Genomic DNA, 22,412 nt, shown 5'->3' on the forward strand with positions numbered 1-22,412 from the left:
CTCTTATTTTGAAATCCACGGTTTTCAGAGGAAGAGGAAGGAAGGTGGTTTAATTCTACCATCATGATGTAAACCATTCATCTCGTCACAGCTTTCAAACATGTCAACAATTAATACACGTGGATTATAACTACTATGGATTATAAACACAAGACTTTGCCATCCTGCTCTTGTAATGCACACGCGTTGGAAATGCGTTCTTTTTTAACCTCCGAAGCTTAGGTGAGTCAGTGCCTTTTTATCTCATGCTGGATAAAGTTCTGTATGGAAAAAGTGAAACGTTCTGCAGACTCTGCACAACTGTAGCTTCGGTCATCTTTGCCTTGCAAAAGCCTTTAGCGTGTGTGTGTATGTATGTGTGTGTGTGTGTGTGTGTGTGTGTGTGTGTGTGTGTGTGTGTGTGAGTGTGAGAGAGAGCGCACGCGCGTGCGTGCCCTCATGCGTGTGTGTGCATGCATGCGTTTGTTTGAATTGATTGATTGCATACTTGATTAGCAGTTCTCATAGCAAACGTACTACTGTATGATTATCATCCATACAGTCTGTATGGCTTGTTTACATTGGGGTCCTCTGACAGACATGCAAAACATCTTAAAGTATAACTTAACGAGTTGGCGTGGTTTCAACTACAAGCTCACAACGCGTCGCATCAAGACGCGTTGTGAGCTTGTAGATCTGCTATTAACGAGTGGCCGTGGTTTCAACAAGAGGGAGGACTCTGACTTAACGAGTGGGCCTAACGTAATGAGTTTTGTGGGCGTCGCACGCATTAATTATGTAAATTAAGCCGACTTATGCAAATGGGGGGGCGGGGCATGGTTTGGAAATGCGTGTGGGCGTGGTGCGTGCGTGCGCGCCTCAATTAATTAATTAATTAACTGCCTCCTCGTTAAGAACCCTGTAAATTTAGGCAAATTCATTCATTTCTTTCTTTCTTTCTTTCTTTCTTTCTTTCTTTCTTTCTTTCTTTCTTTCATTATATGCAAATTGGGGGCGGGGCATGGTTTGGAAATGCGTGGGCGTGGTTTGCAGACATTATGCTCGCATACATTATGCTAATGAGGGCGTTAAGGTGGGTTTCCCAGCACGTAAAAAATGCAGACGACCGTATGTAAATGAAGGGGAGGAGCTTAGTCGACGTATGCAAATTGGGGGCGGGGCATGGTTTGGAAATGCGTTTGGGTATGGTTCGCATACATTATGCTCGCATACATTATGCTAATGAGGGCGTTAAGGTGGGTTTCCCAGCGCGTAAAAAATGCAGACGACCGTATGTAAATGAAGGGGAGGAGCTTAGCCGACGTATGAAAATTGGGGGCTGTGCATGGTTTGGAAATGTGTGTGGGTGTGGTTCGCATAAATTATGCTAATGAGGCTGTTAAGTGGCGTTTCCCAGCGCGTAAAATATGCAGACGACCGTATGTAAATGAAGGGGAGGAGCTTAGTCGACGTATGCAAATTGGGGGCGGGGCATGGTTTGGAAATGTGTGTGGGTGTGGTTCGCATAAATTATGCTAATGAGGCTGTTAAGTGGCGTTTCCCAGCGCGTAAAATATGCAGACGACCGTATGTAAATGAAGGGGAGGAGCTTAGTCGACGTATGCAAATTGGGGGCGGGGCATGGTTTGGAAATGTGTGTGGGTGTGGTTCGCATAAATTATGCTAATGAGGCTGTTAAGTGGCGTTTCCCAGCGCATAAAATATGCAGACGACCGTATGTAAATGAAGGGGAGGAGCTTAGTCGACATATGCAAATTGGGGGCGGGGCATGGTTTGGAAATGCGTGTGGGCGTGGTTTGCAGACATTATGCTCGCATACATTATGCTAATGAGGGCGTTAAGGTGGGTTTCCCAGCGCGTAAAAAATGCAGACGACCGTATGTAAATGAAGGGGAGGAGCTTAGTCGACGTATGCAAATTGGGGGCGGGGCATGGTTTGGAAATGCGTTTGGGTGTGGTTCGCATACATTATGCTCGCATACATTATGCTAATGAGGGTGTTAAGGTAGGTTTCCCAGCACGTAAAAAATGTAGACGACCGTATGTAAATGAAGGGGAGGAGCTTAGTCGACGTATGCAAATTGGGGGCGGGGCATGGTTTGGAAATGCGTTTGGGTGTGGTTCGCATACATTATGCTCGCATACATTATGCTAATGAGGGTGTTAAGGTAGGTTTCCCAGCGCGTAAAAAATTTAGACGACCGTATGTAAATGAAGGGGAGGAGCTTAGTCGACGTATGCAAATTGCGGGCGGGGCATGGTTTGGAAATGCGTGTGGGCGTGTTGTGCATACATTATGCTTGCATACATTATGCTAATGAGGGCGTTAAGGTGGGTTTCCCAGGGCTTAAAAAATACAGATGACCGTAGTGAGCATTCGTTCCACGAACGCATTCATTCAATGAATGAATGAATAAATGAATAAAGTGCACGTGCACACACGTGCACGTGCACACACACACACACACACGCACGCACGCACGCACGCACGCACGCACACACACTTTATTATTTATTCATTCATTCACGCACACACGCATGCACACTTTATTTTTTAATTAATTCATGAATACAGCCTGCGATATGCGTGAAATCTTGCAAGCACATTCCCACTAGGTCAAGGAACAGATGCCTCCCTTCTCACATTGGCCTGTTATAGCGCCACCAGCGGGTCAACTTTTGCATAACACATTTTTGGAACAAAATGCCTCAAATCATGCATGCAGCTAATTTCAGTAACGTCAAAGAGAGCACTGCCTGCGATCTTGACATTTTGTACTTTTATAGACATTTTTTCTGGCTTGAAGCGAGCCCACAATTGTTTCGAAGGAACAATATTTTCTAGTTTATATGTGTTCTTCAACTTCATTTACTCTTATAGTTGTGTAAGTGCTAAGAGAACAAATTAAGTGTATATTCTTATAGTAAACTAGGATGTAAACAAAGTGTCGGCCCTACAATGAAAAAGTTGACTATAGCTACTATAGTCAACTATTAAGTATTCAAAAGTAAGTTTCTTTTCAAACCATTACTATATGAAATGTATAATACATTTTTCCAGAAATGTAAAAAAAAAAAAGCAATAATCATTAATAGTGAAAATAGCAGATATACAGGGGCACAAGGTCTTTGTGATGCATTGTGAGTTTGAAGATTCCCGATTGCTATATTTGGAATAGAGCCTCCACTTCCCTTCTTAGAAATGTATTGGAGGCAAAAGTATAATATTTTCATTGAAATGTAGTGGAATGGATGTCATACAAATATCAAGTACGGTAATACAAATACTCAAGTAATGTACAGATTCTCTATAACTAAAGTACAGTCAGTACCTCAATAAGTGTACTTTGCTACTGTCCACCACTGCTTTCTAGTCACATGCTCTGATGCTATAAAAGAAACCAGCCCTCCCCCCGTGGTGTGAAGCTGGGAGTGCGCTGCTTGTTGACGCCCATTTGTGATGTAAATCGCATCACAGGACAAAGCCGCCTACAGGCCAAAATTTGGGAAAAATGTTTAAACATTCTGTGATTATGAAAAGTAGAGAGGCATTTGAAGGTGGAAAAGTTGATGGTCATCAAGGCATATGCGTTATTGTTTTTTGTATTATGTTTTTTAGACAACTGAACAACTGCTGAACGTGGAGTTGCAGATGCACACACACACACACTACACTACCCCATTCTGATTAGGTAGTGGGATATGAGATACTTCAATGGTTTCCAGTGGAAATAAGCTTAGGCTTTCAATGGATCTCCTTTTAGTAGACCTTGTACCAGTGAACTGTACCGTCATGAAACTGTACCTTTTCCTATGCAAACTTCTAATAAAGTCTTCAATCAATCAAAAACCCTGCTTGCTGTAACTTGTACATGTTTAAAATAAAAAATATGTCGTAGCCCCGACCCCCCCACCCTACGAGGTGGTAGGGGGTCCCTGCTCCATCTCCCCATCAGTTTGGGGGTCCCCGGCCTGAAAACGTTGAAGACCCCTGTTATGTTGGTTTGTTTACAGTTGAGTGAGAAAACAATGTTGCACATTAGGTTAATCATCTGGGGAACCTACAAAATAATTGGGGGGTCGTGTGTGATGTGATGGTCATCAAACAATAAAATCGACTTCAACTCAACTTTTTACTGAGTCGAGTCGACTTGCAAAAATCACAAGTCGTTAATGCCCTAATCAATGCATACAAGTGGCAAAATAATATAGACAGCTTATTGTGTCTAAAAGACATATTTAGCTACTTGTACACATGCCCCCACCCACTGAAATCAAAATCTCTAAAATGATAGAATAGAAAGCAGTAAATGAAAACATTAACACTCATCTTTTCTTTTCTCTAATTATAATCTAAATAAAATATGAACCCTTGTTGTGAAATAAAAAAACTAAAAACAAAGTTGTCCTTTAACCCATTTAGACGTGGGAAGCTTTTACGTTGTCACATCTTTAAATCCAGAAAAGCATCTGTCATTTTACTCAACCGCTTATCCGGAAACGGGTCGCGGGGATAACAGTTCCAACAGAGATTTCCAGTGCTTCCTCTCCTGCGCACCATTATCCATGTTTTTATTATTTCTTTGTAATGCGCTACTCTGATATCACACACACACACACACACACACACACATATATAATGTATTTTAATGTCTTGGAGCCTAGGATGACAAGCTGACATTAAGGTGTCAGCTAATGGGGTTTCGGTTTACCTCACTTGCCGCTACGCCTGAGGAACCCGAAGATTTAATATGCTTTAATCGCTGTAAAACAATTAAAAGTATAATCGCCGATCCGCCATTTATAGTTACGTATGGTTGATTTTGTGTACGTTTGGGTGAGGAACTACATACGGTAACTTGTCGCCATGCATAGTAGACATGCACGTTATTTATGTGCCGACCCGCTCTCCGCTCCAATTCTGCTCCCGTTTGCGTCCGCGCGCCACATGAAGGTGTTTCTCACACGTGTAAAAACCGAAGCATTTAGCCAAAATATGTAGAACCACAGATTTTTGACCCACCGTGATGTTTGGTACAGTATAAATACGTGGTAACAGTCTGGACTGGATCTGCTGTCTGTCGGCAACATTATCGCGGTAAATGCAACTCCGCGAGGGTACAAATTTAACCACATGGATGCGGACACGGAGTAGGCTAATTATAACAAAACAACACGTACACACCCGCTCATATATTGAACATAATTCCCAAGTAATAAATGAGCCGCATCATCATCTCTTCTTGTGACTTGTGTGCCTCGCTGTCTGTGCTCAGCTGATGACTGTCGATGCGTGATGAGTGAGGAGTCGAGGCGTCCTCTTCAAGTGGTTGTGTAAGGACCTTTTTTCCGTTTCTTGATAAAATATATTTATTATTGGGACACACAGTTTGAGAACCGCTGTTAGAGCAGAGTTAAAGTAATTTTCATCACTACTGCGCCTATGTTTTATAACGGTGGTCGTGGGAACTTCTTGCTACGGATATACATCTTGTACGTTCAGTCCGTCTAGTTGGGTGCTGTCCGTAAGCGTCCGTATACGGATCTAAATCATCCGGAGTACGGAGGCTTGGGAGACCGGACGGAATTTGTCTCACCCTCCGTTGCTTATGTATTCCTGCGGTTCTTATGTACTACTATGCATGGTACTTTAGACCGCTGGAACAGGATACGGATGTTCCTGGACCGGAAACATAATCTATGATCCGCGGCTATTCGTGTGCGCCAGTGCATGATGCCTATCAGATGCGCTACTTTGAACGGTTCACGAGGGCAGGCGCTTTAAAAAAAAAATGTCTTCACAGCATACGGCATATAGCTGTGTTACAGGTAGTATCCTGTCTCTGAGCGCTTTCACTTCCTCGCTACCACAGCACACACGTGGCATACAGATACAGACTAGGGCATTAACGACTTGTGATTTTTGCAAGTCGACTCAGTAAAAGGTTGAGTTGAAGTCGACTTTATCGCTTGATGACGTCATCACATCACACACAACCCCCCCAATTATTTCGGGGGGTCCCCAGATGATTAACTTAACTTAATGTGCAGCATTGTTTTCTCACTCAACTGTAAACAAACCAACATAAAGTTTAAGTGTATAGAGGGTATCTGCACATTTCTAAAGTGCCAATTTAAGGACTTTTTAATACCTCTAAAATGACAAATTAAACATTGGTCAATTTGTCAAATATATAGAGGCAGAAATAGTGAAAATAGCAGATCTACATGCTCACAACGCCTCGCGTTTAGAAAGTTTTTTTTTTTCAACTTTGACTTTCGACTTTCTCTGGTGGGAGTCGACTTGTGTAAATGAAGTCTTGTCGACTTTTTCGTTAATGCCCTCCATAGTCCATACTATGGACTATGGAGGGCTGTCGTTTTTTGTTGCTCATCACGGATGGATCGCAGAGCGAAACGCGATCCGCGCCCACGTTAAAGGTAAACAAAAATCGCGGTGGTGTGGAACATTAGAGGGGTTTCAAAATAGAAGTCAATGAGTTAAATAAACAAAACAAAAACATGGACACACAAATACAAACCATCTGTTTTACCTTTTATATATTAAAGCATTTACACAAAAGCCAACATCATTTTTACAGCATACAACTTTCTGTCTGACATGGTATTTGATAAAACACTAAAAGAAAATAAAGAAATAAGGATCTAAAAGCTTCCTTGTGCATCTCTGACATCATATTGATTGTGACATATCAACAACACATAATGCCTCTTCATTGACTTCCAATATAAAAAATGCAACTTTTACAAAAGTTAAATATATCAAAAAATATAGTATAAAACGTTATAAGAAAGATATTTGGATTTACTTCTTCCTGGCTGCGTGCATAAGAAACCTGGCAACGGATCAGTCCAGTTATTTTGCGAGATCCGGCGCCCGGGACAAATCTGGGAACTGCTACTTTTGGCAAAAGTTCTCAGAATATGGATGCCTAGGGTTCAAGTGGTTAATATAAAAATAAAATTGCACCCGTGCGAAGTGAGCGGTGCAAACTAATTCCTGCGCAAATCAGTGTTGATAGGCATGCATGGCAATATTCTTTTTGTTGTGTATGATGTCAGTCTAGAGGTCTGCTCAGACTATATAAGTCTTTATTGTCATTTCTCATCAGTTAGTTGACCAAGCTACGGATTGTAGCTTGTAAGAGTGTCATAGTGTAATGATAAGTGACCTTATTTACCTCCAGAGAGGAGAGGCCAGAAGATGAATATTTAAGTTTTTCAAAGTCTGTTCATTTGTATTTTAAACTTGTATTAGCTGCCTATCATTTATAACCTGTAAGATTTTCCACAGTCCGTCTAAAAGTGTGGTTATTTTATCGCTTATAAGTGATATTCATCTAATATAATTTTGAAATTCAAGGTTAGCACCGCTCAATCATTTTTTATGACGTATTTTACGCGGCCTAAACGCGTTATGACGTATTTTACGCGGCCTAAACGCGTTCTAAATCAGGGTGAACCAATCGAGTGCCTCTGTGACTATGACATCATGGACAGATCAACAGAATCGAAGTGTTTCATTGGTCTAGCGAACTCATGTCATCATCATTTGTGACATCATAGTTTTGGTAAAAAAGCGGTCTATAGGAGCGGTTAGCACCGCTCAAAAAGAGAAAAAGGTTTCTATCACACAAAGATTTGGAGGGCCCCTGTAGTAACTCTGAGGACCCCCTGTTGAAGACCCCTGCACTACTTGATCATACCACAGCGTCATAGAAAAACCATCAAAAGTAGCAGATCTGCAAGCTTGAAACGCGGGAATCTGCTAATTTTGATAATTGAATCCTGGACATACGAGGTTTCCACCCGACAGCGACAATACAAAAGTTAAATATTTTGAGACCTTCGGGTGGTGGAAAAATAAGACTTGACTACACATGTCAAGTCATACGCTCTAAATCAGTGGTTCTCCATGTGGGTGGGTGCCTGCCATGGCACCCTAGGGTGCCGCGACGCAAACCCAGGGCAGTTTGCAGGGGAAGTTCAGATGTTAGTAGCTAAATCTGGCCGATGGCCCGGCCATCAAATTATTGGCTTAGGAAAGCAACCAAAAAAAAAAAGAAAAAAGAACGATATGAATTCAAGGAATACATTTGTCCTCCAGTCAGTCCTGTGTTAACAGTGCATAGCTGAATAGGACAGGGTAGGTCTATGCAGTTGTATTTTACAATCAGTTATTGTGGTGGTACTTGGACTAATCCTACTTTGTGTAAAGAGCTTGAGAACCACTGACTTAAGCCCTTTGCACATAGGCGCGTTTATCCGCACGGATAAAACGGACAATTTCTTTTTTTTTTAAGAAAACAATGATTCTCTACGACCTCATGCACACCGGATCCGGATTAGCCGTGCGACGAGGGGCTGCGGCCGTGCGTGTTTTTCTCGATCGAACCCAGTTCGATTTGTGCGTCTTGTCGCATGCGGTAAAAACTCATCACTCCTTTTATGACTACTTTTGGGATCCGCAGCGCCGATTCCGCCAACATTGCACAGCAAATCCAATGCGTTTTATTCAAGCAGCAAACGAAAAAAAAAAACGTAACTGTCCTGTGTGCAAAGGGCTTTAGACCCGAGATCAACTATTTTGTGGCGAACATTCGCAGGGGCGTCACAGGGGAGTGGGACTGAGTTACTAGGGCCCAAGGTGGAGGGGCCTTAATTATTTTATACTTTAGCTATTGAAAAATAGAAGATCTACAAGCTCACAGCGCGGCAACGAGTGCTGCGCTGCGAGCTTGTAGATCTTGTAGATCTAATTTTGAAACGTGAAAATGTGTGCAAATCTTTGAAAATATGTATTTTTTAAGCGAACATTTGTAACTAAAATGTTGCTTCTGGGGGGTCCCTGGAACGTAATATTTTGAGATGGGGTTCCGTGGCCAAATACATATCATTCTGGGGGTCCTTCACATGAAAAGGTTTGAGCACCACTGACATGGAAACATCGATTTTTCAAAAATATCAGATCTACAAGCTCGCAGCGCGGCACTCGGTGCCACACTGTGAGCTTGTATATCTGCTATTTTTCAATAGTTAAAGTACCCAGGGCCCAGAATTTGGTGCGACACCCCTGAACATTCGCCAAACTACTGCAACAAAAAACGGCATTTGACCAGACTATGGCATGAGTAATCGATGACATATGCGACAAAGGAAAATGAGACAATAATATTACCTGAAACACACAAAGACAATGTCCTGAATGATTGACCAAACGGCATAACCGCTCTGTAACTCCAAGCGTGCACAAAGGTTCCATTAAGGCCTGATTTAAACTGCCAGCCAAATCCAGCCTGAATCAGATCTGTGTCACATCAAGAGTGGAATCCGATTTGCTTAAATTAGTCTAAATGCAGACAGGTCACATGTAGGTCACATCATGAGATCTGATCTTTACAAACCACATCCAGAGGTGGTTTCAAAATCTGATTCAAATCTGATTTCTAAAGATGTGTCTCAGTCTGAACGCAGTAACCTGATCTAACGAGCCAAGTCACACATCAAACTGTCCAACACGTCACTTGCAGCGCGACTCGAGAGCCACTGATGTCATTACAGAGAGCGAGAATTGCATTTTGAGGGTGTTATGAAAATAAAACAATAGTTCAGCTTAAGTTTTACACTAAAGGAAAAAAGAATGGCGAGCAGCATTCAGTGGACAGACAGAGAAATTCAATTCACTTTGAGGGGATGTCTCAGTAGATGAGAAATGTACAGGAACAATTAAGGCAATATATGAAGACATATCTCACGGCATGGCAGAAAATGGGTTCAGGAGGTCCTAACTGCAATGTCATAGGAACATTGAAAGACGTACAAACATGTACAAAAAAGTAAGACATCTTTAATAATGACTTCTCATCTTTAACTGAGAGTAGGCTACTTAGGCTGGATTTACTCTAAATCCATCCTAAGTACTCTTAGTTCATTAATCATACATATTCTGAAGAAAACCTGGAGGCTTGACCAACAATATGAACATTATAACAGTGTGTAAAACAAATAAGAACATTATAATGGTGTGTAAAACAAAAAATGTACCACGGACAAGAGCCAGTATTTTCTGCAGGCACGTTTGTCCGGGTACGGACACGTTGATGACTGTTTTTGGACAGTTTATACTTGTTTTTGGACAGTTTGTACTTTCCATAGGACAGGTCTGGATTCCCTTCCTCTCCACACAGAGTCTCTCTCTCTCTCTCGCCCATTAAGATATGGTACGACTTCAACCATAATTTTATGCTTAAACTATTCAAATACAAGCTCACTGCGAGCTTGTGGATCTGCTATTTTTGAAAATGTGTGAAAATTCGCTGAATATTTTGACCCGATTCTATCCACCCATTTCCCCCGGGAATTCACTATAGAATTGTGAACGGCTGACATACAAGCTCACGTCGCGTCGCAGATGCAACCGTTGTGAGCTTGTAGATCACACTCGCCTGCGAGGCCGGAAATGCCGCCTGACCTCTGCGCTATGCAAGATGGGACTTGTAGATGAATGTCTTCTAAATCTTTCTTCTGAATCCGTGGTCAAGCATTTTCAAAAATTGCAGATCTACAAGCTCAATAGAGCACAATATCTGCTATTTTGTAATAGTTAAAGCATAAAATAATGGTTAATACGTGGTTAAAACGGGTCGGAGCGATGTTTGACGTTGTAGTTCTGGAGTTCGATCTGGTCTTTGATCTGATTGATCAGGATCTGAGACAGCAGAATCCCCACCAGCTGGAGAAGGAGAACAAGAAGAACACATGATAATAATATTAACAGTTTTATGAGTTTTATGAATACTATGATGTACAGTCGTGGCTAAAGGTATTGGCTAGATTGTCCACAGTGAAGGAACATCAAGATCTCTGGAGATGGACTTGGAGCCTTCAGATTGTCCATGTTTGGATGCAATCTGACCTCCTGACAATTCTCTCCTTTTGTATTTGGTCCATGCTCAGTGTGGGTCATGCAGTGACACAAAACAGCAGAATGAGGGATTTACTCCATTTAAACTGGTTGGATTAGTGATTACTAAAGATTAAAGTCAACTTGGACTCTGTGGTGAGTCCAAGTCTAACCCTGCTTGAAATTCAAGTACAGTGTATTTAAGTAGGCCTATATATTCAAATTTCTGTGTAGAATGAGCTAGTATTTATTCTAGTTTTATGTTGTGTTCCTCTGCAAACCAAATGCTGTATGATGATCAATATATGTTTTCATTTGCCAAGCTTCTGGAAGATTTTTTAGTTTTTTTTTCTTTCTGTTTTACAAATGCAAGGGTGCCAACACTTTTAGCCACAACTGTATAGTTATTATTATGAGTTTTGGAGCTTGTAGTTGGGCGTCAAAATGTTACATGTAAACGCATTAGTGATTTTTATTTATTCCTCGTCAATTTAATGCACAGCCATGAAGTGATTTTAATCTCGAGTCTGCAGTGGCTTGAAGTTTAAACATGTGTGTTTAATAAATGACCCTGGCAATATATCAAAGGTCCAGGTGTGTTAGATCAGTGGTTCTCAACCTGTGGGTCAGGACCCCCAGGGGGGTCCCTAAATTATTTTGGGGTGGGCCCAGACGATTAACATTGTGCAACATTTTCTCACTCTACAGTAACCAACATAAAGTTTAAGTGTATAGACTCTAGAGGGTATCTGCACAAGTGACAATTTAAGGACTTTTAATACCTCTAATAGTCCCCAGTTAACCCATTTAGTGCTCCAGACATGAATGGGTTAAATGTCCAGCGTGCCGCCCGCAGGCTCCCATACGCATCCATTGTCTTATTTTGAAGGCCAGAAGTCCATTGCGTAAACACTTCCGGTTTGACGCCATGACGTCATTCACCGGAAGCGATCGTCATCAACATGCGGTTGTGTAATGGCGGATCGTTGCCTTTCAACATGTGTTTTATTAACGAGAATCTAATGCCATCCTTGGCTTTAAAAGTGTTTGTTTGGAGAAAATGGACATTAAAGATGCGATTCCCCGTCGGCCTCCATGTTATGGGATTACTATTTTGTGCACGTGGATCCATGATGATGATGAATCGGCGAGGCCGATCGTGCCAGGACCTTCCGCCGGGCTACAGGGTAGGAGAACCGGCGTTACTCCATATACAGTACTTTTCGCGAGTATACTCCGGATCGGCACTCTAAATACTCGAGTATTTTTCACAAGTATTCTCGGGATCGGCTACAAATGAGTTAAGATATGATTATTTTGGGGGTCGTGGCCTGAACAGGTTGAGAACCACGGTGTTAGATGTGTAGTGTGCTACTAGGCTAATACTACAACCATGCAGCAGTGGTGAATCAAGGGAAGATGGAAAGACATCTCATTTCATGACAAACCACAAATCATTTGACAACACAGAAAAAGAAAGAAAGGGGAACTGAAATCTCAGCCATGTATACTGTTACTGTATACGTTTAGCATGGAACTGGATACAATGCTGTCATCAGTAACTATAAGGACAGAGTGGTACAGATACAATCTGACCTCCTGACAATTCTCTCCTTTTTCAATTGGTCCATGCTCAGTGTGTGACACAAAACAGCAGAATGGGGGATTTACTCCATTTAAACTGGTTGGATTAGTGATTACTAAAGATTAAAGTCAACTTGGACTCACCACAGGTGAATAGCCTGCTTGAAATTCAAGTACAGTGTATTTAAGTATTTGTGCAAGTTTCTTTGTAGAATGAGCTAGGATTCTGTATTTATTCTAGTTTTATGTTGTGTTCCTCTGCAAACCAAATAATGTATGTTGATGCAAAATATGTTTTCATTTGCCAAGCTTCAGGAAGATCTTTAAGTTTTTACAAATTTAAGGGTGCCAATACTTTTAGCCACAACTGTATACAGTATAATGTAGAGAACAGAGGGTAAGGAGTGTATCTGTTTGGCTGTAGAGTAAAAATCTCCCACACAAGGTGCTCTTTGGTAGTCAGGTTCTTCAGGGTGACTGTCACCATGAAGAAGGCATTGTGCCGCAACGCGTAGGTGCTTTTTTTATATTTCTTGCTACGCATTAGCCCTAAAATAAAGGCTTTTTAACTGTCCCTCAAGAGTGCCTTGGTCTAACCTTTTTTGTATATACAGTATGTTGCTGCCACTCTTCAGGGGTCATCAACGTTTTCAGGCCAAGGACCCCTTAGTTGAGAGAGAGATGAAGCAGGGACCCCCACAACCTTTTCATAGATTCCATATACCGGTAGTTTCATTGTTTGACAGCACGATCATCAGTGTTTTTTGGATTCATGTCAATTTGTGTTTTCAGATATTTAACCACTTGAACCGTCGATACTTAATAAACTTGACCTTTCACTCTGTACTTAGTCTGCTCTTTTTCCCCTCTACACCAAACCTCTTTGCTGAAAACAGCCGATCTACAAGCTAACAATGCCTTGCACTGAGCTTGTAGATCTGCTATGTTTGGCAAAGGTTATCCGAATATGGACACTAGAGTTCAAGTGGTTAATATAAAAATACACTAATAATACACTCAAAGATTTGGAGGACCCCCTGTTGAAGACTCATGGACTAGTGGATGGGGCTGCACTAGAAAACGAGCGATCCTTTTTCAATTCTACTGGTTCTTCAAATATACTGTAACATATACAGCACATTCCACAGGTAGAATGGCCACCCAGTAACAACACAGAGGTAAATGTATAGTATCTGTGGAATGGCCACCCAGTAAAAACAAAGAGGTAAATGTATAGTACCTGTGGAATGGCCACCCAGTAACAACACAGAGGTAAATGCATAGTACCTGTGGAATGGCCACCCAGTAACAACACAGAGGTAAATGTATAGTACCTGTGGACAGGCCACCCAGTAAAAACAAAGAGGTAAATGTATAGTACCTGTGGAATGGCCACCCAGTAACAACAAAGAGGTAAATGTATAGTACCTGTGGAATGGCCACCCAGTAACAACACAGAGGTAAATGTATAGTACCGGTGGACAGGCCACCCAGTAACAACACAGAGGTAAATGTATAGTACCTGTGGAATGGCCAGTCCCAGAGCCACCCCTCCCAGCAGGAACAGGTTGCTGTGGATCCAGTTGACCAGCTTGTCGATGCAGCCGTTGGTGTGGATGAGCTTCCCCGCCTCCAGGTAGTCCATGTCCTGCGTGTGGTGGCCGCACATGGTGTTGATCACCTCCTGCACGCAAAGACACGCACGCACAAATTGACAGTTTAGGCATTTAGCAGACGCTCTTAATCCAGAGCGACTTACAATAAGCAAGGTAAGAAAAAATAACAAAGGTAGACCAAGCACCTATTCAGTAAAAACTTTATATAAAACCTACAAATTGCTATCTAGCTTTCATGTTTGGTCATTGAGGGTAGGCGAGTGCTACAGTAAGTGCTATGGGCTAAGGTGGAGTCTGAAGAGGTGAGTCTTCAGGCCACGGTGGAAGCTAGGGAGTGAGTCTGTTGTTCTAAGTGCGACAGGGAGTTTTTTTCCACAGTTTGGGGGACAGGAGGGCGAACTGTCTAAGCCAAGTACACACACACACACACACACACACACACACACACCACATAGCAAATCAACCACAAAAAGACCAAAATAAAACAACCAGGCTCAGAATAAGGAAGCTGTCTGAGCACGCAGATCTGTAAGGCCACAGTATGTGTAAGATGCTGAAACGATGGGCAGATGGGAAACGACAACGCAGTCTCAAAGCTTACTGGAACAGATTGCAAAAAAAGCTTCTTTCCACGCACAATCAGGCACATGAACAAACTGTCGGAAACGAGAACGAAAAAGGAAACACTAGGCCCCCCCCCCCCCCCATCCGTATGAATGTGGTGAATGTAATGCACAATCTATGTAAAGCACCTTGGATAAAAGCCATTTACCATTCAATACACTGTGAAGTAGTTTACTGTACATTAAGTTAGGTAGCAACTACTGGAAAACATGCTGTTGGGGTATACAATAAAACAACTTTTTTTGCACTCTTTTCTTTAAATCTTACCAGGCCTTTTATTCTGCTGCTGTTATATATGCTGCTGCATTGTCTGAAGGAAGCCAAACCAAAACAAGTTTTACTCTTATGTAGATAGATAGATAGATAGATAGATAGATAGATAGTAAATGTAAATGGTGCATTTATATAGCACTTTTAACCAAGGCGCTTTACATAGATTGATTACATTCACCCATTCACACACCAATGGCGGAGGAAACCATGCAAGGCACCAACCTGCTCATCAGGAGCAACTAGGGGTTCAGAGTCTTGCTCAAGGACTCTTCCACATGCATTAACTCTGGGGGAGCCCGGGATCGAACTGGGAACCCTTCGTGCTCTAATGACGGTTTCTCTACCCCTGAGCTATATGCCGCCCTCTGGATACCTTTATTGTGCCAAGGGGGGAAATCAGTCGCCCAGAGTCAGCACAGCAGTTTAAGGTTACAAGTTACAAAGAATTAAGAAAAAAAAGTACTGTTGTGTACAGCAGGGGTTCCCAAACCTTTTTGTCTCAGGGCACGCCATAAATACTTTTTTAATCCGAGGCAGCCCTACATTATAATTTTCACTCCCAGCACCTTAAATTTATAGAATATCGTCGTTGTCGGGTGGAAACCTTGTATGTCTAAAACCTTTCTGTTTGTATTTATCATCTATAAAATGTACTAAACTAGTGAAAACAGCAGATCTACAAGCACACAACGCCTCGCATATGTGCTTGTAGATCGGCTGTTTTCACTAGTTTTGTGCCACAGAGGTTTCTGCCTGACAGTGACGATATTTTAGATTATGTTGCGAGGAAAACGTTGAGATAATATCCATTTTGGTTAGAACTGACTGAAAATAACTTTGTACTTCAAGTTTAAAATGCTACTAAATATTTCTTCAAGTGTCGAAATAAATTCCAAATATTATCAAATGATCTCGCGGCACCCCTGGACTGCCGTCGTGGCACCCCAGGGTGCCCCGTCACCCACTTTGAAAACCCCTGGTGTACAGTCAAAAAAGCAAGGCACAATAAAAAGAAGAATATATACATGAAGTGTCAAAAAGCTGTCACGATAAAAGAAGAAGAAACAAATATATGTGTGTGTGTGTGTGTGTGTGTGTGTGTGTGTGTGTGTGTGTGTGTGTGTGTGTGTGTGCGTGCGTGCGTGCGTGCGTGCGTGCGTGCGTGCGTGCGTGCGTGCGTGCGTGCGTGCGTGCGTGCGTGTGTGTATCCAAAAAACATTCAATGCTCGTAAGTGTCACGTCACAATACCTAAATCACAACTAAACAATGCAGTGCCAAACAAAAGTGTTCATAACAGTCAATGCTAGTCAGTGCAACACAAGTATCTAGTTGTACTGTACTGTACCTGTACACAAGATGTAAGAATAAAGTACAACCTTGACCCTTGTAACCACAAAGGAAAGGAACCTGGTGTGAAAGCTGCCTGTTTGAACAGGTGAGTGTTTAACAATCTTTTTTAAAGATGACCACAGGGAGGCGCCATGGTTCTCAGGTCCAGGGGGAGAGTATTAATGTCATATCCTCGGGGGTGAAGCTCATCACCTATGTGAACCACGCTGACCTCCCAGAGAGTCTATTGAGCCCGCTGCCTGCAAACAACTGGCTGCAAGTCTAGACGAGTTGTGTTGCAAATCTTTCTGCTCAAACTGTGCCGTTAGAACTGTGCTGTTAGGACTGTGCTGTTAGAACTAGGGCTGTTAGAACTAGGGCTGTCACAATTATTACATAATCGTCTAATCGTGATATTTTGACATAATCATGATTATTTTTCATAATCGTCATAATCGTTTCCATGTTGAAAAATGTTCTTATATTTTAAAAAGAAAAGTAAAAAATAGTGGAAATAGCAGATCTACAAGCTCACAACGCGTCGCATCGCGACGCGTTGTGAGCTTGTAGCTCGGCTATTTCCACTATCAATGTTCTTTTTAACTATAAAGTTGTCAAATATGTCAGTCATTTCTTTGTATATTTAGGAACTTATGTGTCATATCTTCCATGTGCAACTTCAAAGCCTAAAAGCCAAACAGAAATGTAATTGTCAACAACAAAAACACAATAAAATCGTTAATCTCAATTATTTGAGTGACAATTAAACGTCATGTAAAATGTCATAATCGTGACAGCCCTAGTTAGAACTGTGCAGTTAAAAGTAGCATATCGTCTCAAAACGAAATGTCCCAAACTGTTACTTTTCAAGGATTCATGAAACATAGAAACAGTAGCAGATCTACAAGTTCACCCTATGAGTGGAGACGTGACAACAGATCTACAAGCTCACCCTGTGAGAGGAGACGTGACAGCAGGATCTCACTATTTCCATAGATAATGCATTGGTGACTTGGGTCCCTACTGCTAGAAACCTTGGTGTGGTCCTGGACAGCCAGCTATCATTCAAGGCCATCATTTATCATTATGCAACGCTGAGGAAGGCCTAAGGGCTGAAACGCGTCCGTACACTGTCCATTGAGGTAAATAAAATCATGTAAAAAGGATATTCCTTGAGTGCTGGCGACTACTTCTTTCTCATTATCATTCAAGGCCAGACATCTGTCATATCAAAGCTTGACTATTGTAACTCTCTCCTCACTGGTCTCCCGGCATGTGCACTTAACCCTGCAAGGCCCAGCGTTGCTTTTTGGCAACGTTTTTTAAATCATTTTTAAAAAAATGTTATAATTAGTTTTCCTGTTCTTTTTTCACATTAACATCACCATTAAATCCTATTGTTTAGTATTACAATGCCATTGGCCACGATATTTGCATATAAATACCCCCCACAGAGACTGACATTCACACCTCCCAGAGAAGTTGAAATTCCAGCGTCTGGACGAACAACATCTCACTTTTTAACTGAAGCTATTCCTCACTAAAACATTAGTACCAGTAAGACTCCCTAATCGGGAGATAAGCGACCGTCAGGTCACATGTATACACAAAGAGGGCTGTAAGTGGCATTGGTTCCTGGGTGTAGGGGGACGTGTAGACATAGTGTGTACCGATTTGTGTGATTTTAGGGCAAAATCTGTAGGAGCAGTGTCCAAAAATGTGTTTTGCAAGAATCGGCCTCATGGTGGCGCTAGAAGAGGGCCATGTGAGAAATGAGGGGTGGGGTCTCCGCGTTGCCTTGGCGGACGAATAGGTACCGGCCCCGGCTCTCCCGGACGCTCCTGAGTTACGGCATTTTATGTGAGCTGCAGTGGAGGGGGTCCTCCACTGGGGGCGCCACCACTTTTGCATCCGTTCTGGAGCACCAGGAGTCGGTGGTCCCCGGGAATTCCCCGTGAGCAGCCCTGTTGGGGTGGTCATTTTTGCACATTTGGTCATTTTTTACATCTGGGGGTCCCTGTAATATTTTTTGTCGTGATCATTAGAATGTCTAGAACATGTGCATATGTTAATATTGTGAAAAATATCCCCAAAATGCAAATTAGAGCATGATTTATGATTTATGGCTATAAAACCTTACAAAAACATGATTAATTTTTTTAAATTACATTTTCCTGTGATTACTGATTAGGACTCCTACAACACCATCTGATTTTTTTTAATTTTTTTTGGCCAGTAGAAATTAATTCGGGCCTTGCAGGGTTAAACCTCTCCAACTGATCCAAAATTCCGCGGCACGACTGGTCTTCAACCAGCCTAATTTCTCACATGTCTCTCCCCTTCTCAGGTCCCTCCACTGGCTCCCGGTTGCGGCCCGCACTGAATACAAGACACTGATGCTGACCTTCAAAGCAGCCAAAGGCATGGCTCCTCCATACCTCCAAAACCTGATCAAGCCCCTACACCCCCACCCGTGCACTTAGATCAGCCAACTCAGGGATGCTGACAGAACCCTCGCTAAAAACCCCAGGGCAAAAATCCACTCGTCCGAGACAGTTTGCCCTCCTGGCCCCAAAGTTGTGGAACAAACTCCCTGTCACACTTAGAACAACGGACTCACTCGCTAGCTTTCGCCGTGGACTGAAGACTCACCTTTTCAGACTCCACCTAAACCCTTAGCACTACTGAAACACTCAATGACCATACATGAAGCTAGTCAGCATTAGTTTTTTAGGTTTTTAGAACCTTTTCTTGACTGATTATTTAGTTTCCTAGATAGATATCCATTTGCATTTGTTATATTGCTGTTGATGTATGACATATTACCCTGTTTATTATTGTGATGTTTTATCTGCTTATTGTAAGTCGCTTTGGATTAAAAGCGTCTGCTAAATGCCTAAACTGTAAACTGTTCTCCTGCCATACCACTAAAATGTGGAACGCCCTACCGAAGGCCTTAAAGGAGTGTAAATCCTTTAAACCTCCTTTAAAACCGCCCTGAAAAGCCGCTGCCACTCGAAACTGGTAACAGTAAACTTAGTCTAACCTTACCTTACCTCCCCCTGACCTTTCTGTTGTAAATACCATTTATTTTATGCATCGTGTTAACAGTTTTTCTTTCTCTGCATAGTAGATGTTTTATCTGTCTGTCATTCAATGTTAGATGAGGTTAAAAAAGGATCTCAATTTAAATAAGTCATGGGCAGGGGTTGACACTAAGGTCTCAGAGGCACTTGCCCATCGGGCAAGTAAAGGTCATGTTCTACTTGCTCTCTGGTCATCTCCACTTGCCCAAATAGTAAGTCGTCCATTATAAAATGATAGCTAAGATTTTAATTACCGCTTAATTTAACACTTATTTCTTTACTTTCTGGGGCTTATGCGATAAAAACAATGTCCAAATCCAAATATTTCACACTTGACAGTAAACAGTGCAGTTATTTTAGAAGACTGGCCACTTTCAGGTGTTTAGACAGATATCTTGTGTTGTGTTTATAGACGGTTCGCCCCCTCTCAAATGAGCACTTGCCTGGTCGGGCTTGCCTGGCTCCAGCCGATAGACCCGCCCACTCTCTGAGTGGACTGCTTCTCTTGGTCTGGTTTTGTCATATGACGCGTCTCTTTCTATCGGTGTCTTGGCAAACCGACCAATGAAATCAATGCAAGACGGAGGAGGGGTGGGTGACGTGGGTCTAACTTTTGAAAATCAACCGAAACAGTGGAGGGAGGGGTGGCTCACCAGAGCTCTTAATTGCTCCCTTTGAACTTCAAAGGGGTTCTGAACTGCAGTCATTGATTGAGCCATACAAGTGTAAATAGCTCGTTAGTGCTTCTCTCTAATCAATGAAACATCAAAGACAACAACTTGATTCCTGTCATACAGGGGGAGGGGGAATCTTTTGTGTACACACGTCAAACACAACCCCTCCCACCAGATCTCTTGTGATTGGGAATTTCACATTTTAAATACCCCTCCCCCCCCCCCATTTTTAAATCAAATAGAATAGGGACAACTTCAGACTCAAGCTCCAGCGCAGAGTCTGAAATCAGGCTATGGTCGGGCAACCTGAAAGAAACTTCACCTGCCCGAAAGTTTTATTTAACTGTGGGCAATCCTTAGTGTCAATGCCTGCTTGAGCTTAAGCTAGTACCTAGTTGACCTTGTACCAATGAACTGTACTGTACCTTTACCTATGCATAATTCTTCAGTCAATCAAAGCTCACCCTGGCTGAGGAGAGGTGACGACAACAGATCTACAAGCTCACCCTGGCTGTGGAGAGGTGACGACAACAGATCTACAAGCTCACCCTCTGTGTAGAGACGTGGCAGCAGGAGAAAGGTACAGAGCAGCGCTCTCCACTGGGGTTGTCGGGGGTGCAGTTGAAGTAGACGTTCTGGGACCAGTCAGTGTAGGCCACCCCACCACAGCACCCAAACTACAGGGGACAGAGACAATCAAAGTGTTAGGACACCCCACCACAGCACCCAAACTACAGGGGACAGAGACAATCAAAGTGTTAGGACACCCCACCACAGCACCCAAACTACAGGGGACAGAGACAATCAAAGTGTTAGGACACCCCACCACAGCACCCAAACTACAGGGGACACAGAGACAATCAAAGTGTTAGGACACCCCACCACAGCACCCAAACTACAGGGGACAGAGACAATCAAAGTGTTAGGACACCCCACCACAGCACCCAAACTACAGGGGACAGAGACAATCAAAGTGTTAGGACACCCCACCACAGCACCCAAACTACAGGGGAACAGAGACAATCAAAGTGTTACACTACCCCTCCACAGCACCCAAAGTCCCAAACTACAGGGGACACAGAGACAATCAAAGTGTTACACTACCCCTCCACAGCACCCAAAGTCCCAAACTACAGGGGACACAGAGACAATCAAAGTGTTACACTACCCCTCCACAGCACCCAAACTACAGGGGACACAGAGACAATCAAAGTGTTAGGCCACCCCACCACAGCACCCAAACTACAGGCGAACAGAGACAATCAAAGTGTTACACTACCCCTCCACAGCACCCAAAGTCCCAAACTACAGGGGACACAGAGACAATCAAAGTGTTAGGACACCCCACCACAGCACCCAAACTACAGGGGGACAGAGACAATCAAAGTGTTAGGACACCCCACCACAGCACCCAAACTACAGGGGACAGAGACAATCAAAGTGTTAGGACACCCCAGCACAGCACCCAAACTACAGGGGGACACAGAGACAATCAAAGGGTTAGGACACCCCACCACAGCACCCAAACTACAGGGGGACACAGAGACAATCAGTGTGTAAGTGCTATTCAACCTGCGGCCCGACATTGACATGCGGCATCAACATGACGCATGTCTATGCGGCTCGTCATGGTCAGACCAATAAAAATATTTTTTTTCTATATTCAAATAATATCCAAAGTCATATTTTCTCTCCATATTTTCTCTAAGCAACTATTTGTCTTTTTCTCAGTTTTTTTGCTATTTTGTTTGTTCCTAAAGAAGAAACGTCATCATTTCATAATTAAGTTCAATGAGGTTTGGCCTTATAGATGGAAACATGTCCGTTTACGTGTGTTTCCTTATTTTTTAGACTAGTCGTCTAGAGTGTTACAAAATCACTGTCTAAACGTCCAAAATAGGACTGTCATTTTTAGCTTGCGGCCCTTGGACTTCTGGTATTTTGCTGAGTGGCCCCTGAGCCATCTTAAGTTGAGTAGCCCTGTCAGTTGGACGGACGGACAATAGCAGATATACTGTACCTGAAGGGCTCCTATCACTCGATAATCACCGCTGAGCGAGATGTTATCCCGCTTATTATCCTGCTAAATTAAAAACTCAGTAACAAAGTATTTCCATGTTTACAGACTGCTTAAAGTGTTCCACAAGTGTTGCCCTGGGTATCCCCCCCCCCAGCCCAACACGTTGCATGGAAAACAAGGAAGTGCTGATCAAATAGAATCCATCTTCTGTCTATTTCTTGCCTCAAATGTTTTGAAAAACATTCTTGATATACGTTCAGTTGTAAATTACGCTGTGTGTT

The 22,412-nt window shown here is 42.6% G+C and overlaps 1 protein-coding gene across 1 annotated transcript in view; it reads right to left on the bottom strand.

Moving 5' to 3' along the window:
• Nucleotides 1-10,537: 10,537 nt before the first annotated feature.
• The window catches only part of tspan33a (tetraspanin 33a), a 34,245-nt gene continuing 22,370 nt past the window's right edge, over nucleotides 10,538-22,412 (bottom strand). Inside the window, exons 6-8 of the mRNA XM_080754101.1 lie at nucleotides 20,660-20,788; nucleotides 14,031-14,192; nucleotides 10,538-10,753 (exon numbers count right to left, since the gene is read on the bottom strand). Coding sequence (XP_080610227.1) covers nucleotides 10,655-10,753; nucleotides 14,031-14,192; nucleotides 20,660-20,788 — 390 coding nt within the window. The 3' untranslated portion in view covers nucleotides 10,538-10,654. The remainder of the gene's footprint in view (nucleotides 10,754-14,030; nucleotides 14,193-20,659; nucleotides 20,789-22,412) is intronic.

Source organism: Nannobrachium achirus (assembly GCF_963921795.1).
Source record: "Nannobrachium achirus genome assembly, chromosome: 23".
NCBI lineage: Eukaryota > Metazoa > Chordata > Actinopteri > Myctophiformes > Myctophidae > Nannobrachium > Nannobrachium achirus.